Genomic DNA, 8,760 nt, shown 5'->3' on the forward strand with positions numbered 1-8,760 from the left:
TTTGTAGATGCCTTCAGTAAGCAAGTGTTTGATAGTAAAGAGAGCTTGTCAACGGCGGCAGAGTGCGTCAAGGTAAGAGGGTCCAAAGAGGGTGGTGTGACATGATAGCCAAAACAAAGGCTGCAAAGCTTGTAATTCCCCTTTTCTAGCCCTAGTTCAGTTGCTGACTCTTGAGTGGGTCTGTGGGAATGCTTCCTTACATGATAGATTAATATTCATTTAGGGTTGGTTTGGATTTTTTTTCAATTTAATAGAGGAAAAGATTAAGCTGAAAATACACAGCCAGAAAAACCTTGCCTTTATCAGAAATGTACTATGCGTTTATCCTTAATTTGCCTTTAACCAGTAGGAGTTAAAGGTGTGATTTGCCTTTTGCTTAAAATTTGCGTGAGCTACATCTGAGTGATGAGTAATTTGAAGACTTTGTTCGCTTTCCAAGCCTGTCCTGGTCTACATTTCCATAGTTTTTTGCAAGACTAAAAAAAACCACCAAAACCAAACCCAAGAAGGAGTGGAGGGGGGTTCATAGTGTAATTGTCAGAATGTTTTTGATAGGCAGGGTTTATCTTTCAGTTATTAATTTCTCATTAGTAAGAAACTTCTTGAAGCAGGAAAAATAAGTGAAGTATGACTAACACTTCTCTGTTTTCCGAGAATGATAAATTTGGTAAGTGTGTGAGATGTAAAGGGGGCCTGCACACTAGTAACACCCTTTGCTTTTTGTTAATACCCAAGGTAGCTAAGGAGCACTGCAAGCAGCTTAGCGAGATTGGACTGGACCTCACCTTCATCATTCATGCTCTTCTGGTAAAGGATATCAAAGGTGCTTTACAGAGCTACAAGGATATCATCATCGAGGCCACCAAGCACCGCAACTCTGAGGAGATGTGGAGAAGGATGAACCTAATGACTCCAGAGGCGCTGGGGAAGCTCAGGGAGGAGATGAGGAGCTGTGGGGTGGGCAACTTTGACCAGTACACGGGTGATGACTGCTGGGTCAACCTGAGCTATACTGTAGTAGCATTCACTAAGCAGACTATGGCCTTCTTGGAGGAAGCGTTAAAGCTTTACTTCCCAGAGCTGCATATGGTTCTTTTGGAGAGTCTCGTAGAAATCATCCTAGTGGCTGTCCAGCATGTTGATTACAGTTTACGGTGTGAACAGGATCCTGAGAAAAAAGCATTCATTAGGCAGAATGCATCCTTCCTGTATGAAACTGTCCTTCCTGTTGTGGAAAAAAGGTTTGAGGAAGGAGTTGGAAAGCCAGCCAAGCAGCTACAGGATCTGAGAAATGCTTCAAGACTGATGCGCGTCAATCCGGAAAGTACCACCTCTGTGGTGTGAAGTGACCGAACTGTCCTTATGAACAGTCTGAAAGCACTTGCTGAAAATGTTGTACATTGGATACATGAACTAAATGGGTCTTCTGAGTCCCTTCAAAATGCAGAAGTCCAACTGCTGCGTTCCAGAAGCTGAAGACGTACAGTCAAAGCCTGAAAGGATGCAACACCTTCCTTGGCGAGAAGTAAGGTTGAGGTCCCCTGTCCTTGGACAGCATATCCTATAAGAATGGCTTGTGTAGTGTTTGTGACTTGGGAAACATTGTAATATACAATTTTTGGCCAAATGTTTGTGTAAGTCTTAAATATATGTACACCACATGGCAGGAAAAGATCACTTCTTATAACCTCACTGTAGGAATTCTTTTTTAAGGCAGGGTTCCGGTAGGAGGGGAAGTGCTGAAATGTTCCCAGGGTGTGGTGTTCTGTGAGACACATCCACCATCCAGATGTGACTCAGCACTGCAGAGAAACAACATGAATTTGCACAGTCTGATTTGTTTGGTAGCAGTGCAAACTCTACAGTTTTTCCAACATTCAGATTCTTTTGATTCATTTCAGAGGCAGATCTAAATTAGACATGGATTTTTTAAGGTTTTTGTGTTTGGATGTATGCGCTGCTTCTATTTAATAAACTTGCCTGTCGGCTTAAATTGCAGCTCTCTGAAAACAAACCTGCTGCTGCCAGAAACATTTGTTCCCTTCAGAGAAAAAGTGAGAATAACTTTTTTCCTTCCCCTTTGTGTTCCCCTTCCTTGTTTTTTCATGGACTTCATTGGGGTCAAGTCTATTTGATTAAGTGTGCGCTGTTGCTTGAGGTGCTGTCATAAACGCAGGACAGGCCATTGCCTACTGGTAGAAACCATAATGAAGAAGCATAAATGCTCCTGAGACGTGCAGGGCAGGGAGAAGGTCTGAAGGTACCATTTCATTTGGGAGAAACAGAATGCTAGTTCTGCTGTATGGAGGCAGCACAGGATGAAGAGAGTGGGCGTGAGGCTTTTTATGAAGGATGTGATCTGCAAAATACACACTCTGTCCCCCCTGCAAATATTACTGTTTCCTGTAATACAGCAATAACCAAGAAGCACTATCTTTTTCTGCAGAAAACCCAAGGACTGTGTTTGGTTGGGAGCACGAATGTAGGTGGGGGAAGTTTATGCAAATGCTTGCATGTTTGGATTGAGTGGTGATGGCTGTCTCATTCAGTCTATTTCTCTGAAAATAAAATAAGCTAAGTCTTGTATAAAGGCTGGCTTGAGAAAGCTGTCAGCATCATGTTCTGAGCTGTGTAAACTTCTTCCCCTTTAGTGAAGACTTTCTTAGTTGTGAGAAAATCATGTTGCAGCTAAGTAACCTTGTATTAGACTCTCAATAAGTGTTCTTAGCTGGAATAATTAAGTATCCTATTCCTGTTATGCTTTCAGATGAAAGCTTTTGCAATTTGTATCATGGTAATGAATGCCTCATGATTGCCGGAACAAACAGGATATCACTAGTAAAATGTTCTGCATAACTGCTCTTACTGGTGCTTCTTTCCTTCCTATTTTCATGATGCTAGTTCAATGCACTTTCCACTTTAGTGGCTAGTTTTCATCCTGTTGCTCTTTGCATGCCTTTTGAACTGTCATATTTTGCCAAGTGTACTACTGTCTCTGCTCGCTTGCTTTCCAGTGTTTGGGCTTTTTGCTAGCATATCATGGGAGAAAAATGGTTTTAAAGGGTAACTTATTGCTCTTAGCTAAAACAGATTGAAAACCCCTGTAATAGCTATAGTTTTATTTTAAGGGACTGAATGAGTTAGAACTTGTGTGAACATGTTATGTCCACAAGAGAGCCACACAGGTGTTATGTCACTAGTGAACTATTTTTGATACCAGATCCTAGTGAAGTATATCAAAGTAATATATTCTCTCTCATCTGTTTAAAGTGGGCAGAGGTAGCAACCTTGCTTAATCTCAGAAATATATTCAAGTGGATTTTAAGTGAGAGCTCTACCTAATGACAGGTATTTTGGAAGAGGGGGAGAAGCAAGGGCTTTTTTTCTCTGAAGACAGATATATTATATTGTTTTCTTTACAGCAGAAGAAAGCAGAATAAATACAGATGTGTTGGTTTGGTTTTGTGTTGGGTTTTTTTTCCTGTGCAGGAGAAAGGTAGGCTGTGGAACTCTAGCTTAACAATGATTATTGTGATGCTTGAGAATTTTGTGTAAGATTAAATTAGTTTCATGATTCCCAGCTCTGGAGTAAGACTGAATAGGAGGAGAGACCTGTTCATGCATCCATTGCAAGCTGGTGTAGCACATTTTATCCTCGTCAGAGGATAAAAGGTAGAATATAATTCTGCCATGTGTTCTGTTATGCCTCAGTCACCACTCCCGTCATCAATCTGTTTGCAGCATGCGGGGCCTACTGATTTTGTCTCTGCCATTATCCATGGAGCAGTAGGCTTACGTGGATGTTGGTTTTAATGGATCAGGGAATCTGGCCTTTTGTCTGGGTGATCAAGTGTCATGTTCGTGTGCCTGGCACAATCCAAATATGCGTGTGGATTTGTATAAACTGCTATAGGTAGCATTGATATTTTGTAACTTGTGAATCAATTCAAGTCGTAATAAAATCAGTAACTTAAGGAAAATGGTGTGAAATTAAATTAAACACTGTTAATTTGGTTAACAAAAAAGTTAACATATGCTGAGAATCATGGTTTAATAAATTTCAGATTTGCAGACTGTAATTTGGAATGGCACTTTTCTTTTCCTGAGCTGCACTCTTGTGTAGTGTTGTTCAAAGTGGGATTTGCAGTAACTACTGAATAATACGATAGCAGTTTTTTTGATTTGGGGAAGAACCAGTCTTTTTGGTTTGTTTTGAGACAATTGCATATAAAATCTGGTTTCCTTTAGCTGCTGTGACAAAATTGTGATGTGTAGAATGCAGATTTATTATTATTATTATTATTCAGATGAATTTATGTATTAGAATTTAATGCAACAACTTTTCTGAGCAGTGAGGACCATGTATTAAAACTGTTGGACATACAGCACTAGTGGTGTATTTCTGTTTTTATTACGTCAGCATCAGAAAGAGGATGTTGGTTCAAAATTCGAGTCCACTAATAAATTTCCAGTGAAGTAGGGGAGCTTCAGGTCAGGGTTTGTGAGGGAGATGTAAGAGGCAGCCCGGTGACGAAAGCCAAGTGATGTCACTTCAGTTACATTCTTACAAAGTCAGTGTGTGGATTAATAATGTCAAGTTGGAAGAAAATGTTTCTCAACATTGTCTCTGATTCAAATTGAGAGGAGGCAGCAGTCTAGTCTAATGGGACATTGGGTAGATAAGCGAGGCCTTATCAGCACCAGGGCAGTTTAATGCTATGGGATCTGTTACCTTCTAGAGATGATTTTGTCACCGGAGCCCATTCACTCTTAATTTGAATGTGTGCAGTGCAGTGCAGCCCATCTCCTCGCTAGGTGGAGTTCTGCCTGTTGAAGCTTCGCTATGCCAAGGGCAGGCCTGGCCATTAAAGCAGGGCTGTCTCGCAGCGTGGCTTGGGACATTTTGTAGCACGCTGGGGAATGAAGATGCTGCACTGGACGTTTTGGATGTTAGGGTCAACTTTTTGCCTTCCTTGGTAGTGCTTTTCTTCTGCATGTTCTAATTTTTGTGCTGTTAATTTCTTAAATCTTTATGTTTTCTTTTCCTGCTGTTTCTATACCATTGGCAGACATCCTGCAGAGGATCTCACCTTTCGACTTCTAAAGGTATGTACCAACATGTGACACTTGTTCTGCCTGAGACACACTTTGCTGGACTGCAAGCCCCTGCAGAGATGTGAAGTCACTTGTCCCAGCTTCAGCTGTCTTGTGTAAGAAGCTCAGCTTTCTGACTTCTGAAAGTCAAACTTGTGTGACCTCTTGTCATTTTACTTCAGTGTTGAACTGAATTTCCAGTGAGAGCTCATGCTCATAACGCAGCTTTGCAATCCAGCACAATAGTGCAGAAGGTCCCTACCACCAGTCTTCATAACTTATTCTTTATGTTCCTTTTGCTGCACAACTCCTATGTTTTAACTGGGTTACCTTTTACTTAAAAATATTACTAGTTCTGCAAACTCTCAGTGTGTTTTCCCTGAACAAAATCAAATCCAGACTGGGGCATATCTCTCAAGGAACTTTGTGAGCGTATCCTGTAGACATATCTTTTTCCTCTGTGATTTGAGAGTTATATTTTAATGTATATATAACAACTCTCATTTAATGTATATATGACAGGTTGTTATATACATTCAATCCCTGCAAACCCTGAGAGGTGGAAGGGAGAGAAATACCACAAACTGGTAAAAGTAGATTCATGCCTTTCATAATTACAAGGGATGCCAACTAGAGTAATAGATCAGAATTTGACTGAGCCACCTCAGACACAGAGTAATTATGTCTTGAGTATTTAGGAAATTTTGCTAATAGAACTTCAGTGGCCTCAGTGTGCTCTGCAACACAGTTCTCAACTTCAGAGTTACAGGCTGAACTAGAATCTCAGCTACAGATGTTCTCTGTTTGACAGCAGAGAGAAAGTATAAGCAAGTAGCCTGTGCTGACCACTGAGCAGTGTTCCCCTTCCAGGTGACTGATCAGGACAGCTTTAGAGCAATTATAGATCATCCTTATGTATTTATGGTATTTATCCTCTCTTCCTCCCCATGCAGTAGCTGCATTCCTTTCGATATCCTGAGCATCCCATTTCTCACATAAGCAGAAGATATGGGAGGATGGAGAGAACCTGCTCCCCGGATTTCTTGAAGAGGGCTGTGATGGCACATGGTTACCAGTGGGGGTCCCACAAGAACTCCGCATCAGTAAGCATCACCTCTGCACAGGGAAAACTGGCATCTGCTCTATGTGCAAGCAGATACGGTTGTATTCAATTTGTTCTCATAGACCAGTACGAGAGCTAAAAGCAGGTATGGAAGCTGAGATATTAATCTCTTCATGTCATGGCAGGAGCTGGACTCTAAGGCTTAGATGACCCAAAATGTAATTTGGCCCTTCAGGTGCTGGGAATCTTGTTCAGATGTGCTGATATGTTGGCATGTGATTACTGAATGTGTTGCACTAGGGAGGTGGACCAGGGAGAAAAGCAGGTAGTATTAACTTCACTGCTGCTAGGAAAGTCCTTGGAGATGCTTGGATTAATGATGATTTCAAGTTATTTTTAAACAAAATACAATCATGCAGCTCTTTAGCTAGTTCTGCCAACACACGCAGTTCTTTCTCTGTCCTCCCAGAAAGCTAAGCCAGTCAAAATCTAAATGCTCATGAAGGTGCGAGAGAGTTAGCCAAACCCTTTGCAGCACAAAGCATGACTTGGGCACAACCGAGATCTGAATTTCAGACACTCCCCAGCCGACTGCAGGCCAAGGGAAAACTTTTCCTCAAACACTTCCAGACTTAAAGTTCTCTGGGCTTTGAGTCATTCCTACTGTTTCTAAAATCACAGTTCTGTGCCAGTCAGATTTGTTAAGACTAATGTGTTCTGGGTTTGTTTTAATTACAGCTTCACAGCACTGCTGCAGTCTGGGGATTCCTGTTGTTATGTTCATTTTCAGTTCACTGGACTCAATTTTCACAATAGGAAGGGGCCCAGCTTCTGTAGGATAGGGTTGTCAGAAGAGTGATTGAAGCTCTGCAGAGAATCCTTCCTTCCTCAGGATTCAGTGAAGTTTTCTCTCAAAATATAGGTCTCTGATAAGCAGCTCCTGTTCTGCTTTTTTTCCTCCCTCACTAACAATTGGCAGGATTGTTTGTTTTCCCACTCTGCAATGTAACTTCTCCAGCAGAGGTGCCAGATAGGATTTGTGGAGGAAGGAGGCCAAACTGCATGTTAAATTACAGTCTGTGTTAATGTAATTCAGGCCATATACCTCCCTGCCTGTTCTCGCTAATGACTATGTGCATGGGGAGGCAGGGGATTGGGAGGGTTGCAAGGAAAGACCTGTAATCTTTGTCCTTCCAACTTCCGCCCAGTGAGGTGCTTGAGCATACATTGAAGAGCATGCTTTGTCCCCCTGAATTTGAGATGCCCACTCCTATACACAGAGCTAAGTAGATGTTAAAGTGCTTTTCATGTGTGGAGCATAAATAGATTTCATAAAGCCAACTGGCAAAGAAGTTATAGGGGGGCAATACTGGAGCAACAGCAGCACATGAGCGAACAAAGTGTGCATCTCTGCGACACCTCAACTCTAGTGTGACAAACTGTGGTCCCTAACAAAGCCTTCCCCTTCTTCGGTGGGAGCAGTAGGCTCCATGAATCATTAGTGTTGCAACTTTCAGGAGGCAGCAAAAATAGTGTTGGGCATGCGAAAATAAAGTTGCTTCATCTGACCTGGTGCAGTGCATGGCACCATGTCAGGGTGGAGGAAATGTCCTCTGGAAAACTATGATGCTTAACGAAGGGTGCACAGCAAGGCTGGACCAGCTGCTGTTCTGGGATGTAGCTCCACCTGAGCCTGAGCCCAGTGATGGCTGGCACAAGGAGCAGCAGTTCCAGCCTCCTGCCACAACCCAACCCAGAGCCTCCCATTGTGAGCTCTTCTCTCCTGCTGTCATCCTGGCATGAAATAGGTCTCCTCCCTCCCAGTGGGGCTAAACCCCATCGTGTTTGCTTGGTGACAATTGATGTGCACAGTAGGCAGAAGGCCCCTGCGCTGCTGCCTGGCATCTTTGCACCAAATAGCTCCTCTCCTGGTGTGCCTGTAATCAGTCACCATTTTTTGTTTTCCCCTGAAATATATTACCATTTAAATAGCATTCCAGCCTGAGATGTCCTGAGGGGTTTCTGGCTCTGCTCCCTCATGCTCTGTGAAATTAATTCCATTAAGATCATGTCCTCACAGGAAAATGGTAGGGGTTAAACTAAACTGGCTTAGAAACTGTTTTAAACCCACACAAGACCTTCTGTGCCCCTTTAGTTTTGAGTGGAGCACTTTCTACATACATGGCTTGGGGTATAATATGCTTAGACAGGAAAGTGTTTATTCCCAACCAAAATTACAGCACCAAATCCTGCTGTCTGGGCCTATGTTTTTGACTACTGCGGGCAAATTCCATATTTAACTCAGTGAGTGCTTTTAGGCCTTGAAAATTTAAAGGCCAGACTGTAAATACCTTTAATCAGGAAGCAATTAATTGCACAAATTTCCTCCTTGCAGCCAGTGTAACACTCAACCAGGTAATACTCCCTGTGAGGCAACGGCTCATGCCTATGCACTGCTTTTATTACTGTATATCTCTGCTAATTATTTCCTGTTGGATGGTAGGCCAGGTTGCTACAGGGGGTTCAGAGAAAAGGTTAAGAGGCAATCAGTTAAGACCATCTAAAGATAGCTGTAAGAAGAAAAATAAACGGTTTGTTTTCCT

At 42.2% G+C, this 8,760-nt stretch overlaps 1 protein-coding gene across 1 annotated transcript in view; it reads left to right on the forward strand.

Annotated features, from left to right (window-relative positions):
• The window catches only part of EXOC8 (exocyst complex component 8), a gene marked incomplete at its 5' end in the record, with an annotated part of 2,142 nt that extends 603 nt beyond the window's left edge, over positions 1–1,539 (forward strand). The window contains 2 exons of the mRNA XM_010009990.1: positions 1–72; positions 736–1,539. The exon at positions 1–72 is cut by the window's left edge and continues 603 nt beyond it. Coding sequence (XP_010008292.1) covers positions 1–72; positions 736–1,344 — 681 coding nt within the window. The remainder of the gene's footprint in view (positions 73–735) is intronic.
• Between the last annotated feature and the right edge of the window lie 7,221 nt (positions 1,540–8,760).

This window comes from Nestor notabilis, unplaced genomic scaffold, assembly GCF_000696875.1.
Source record: "Nestor notabilis isolate BGI_N333 unplaced genomic scaffold, ASM69687v1 scaffold19582, whole genome shotgun sequence".
NCBI lineage: Eukaryota > Metazoa > Chordata > Aves > Psittaciformes > Psittacidae > Nestor > Nestor notabilis.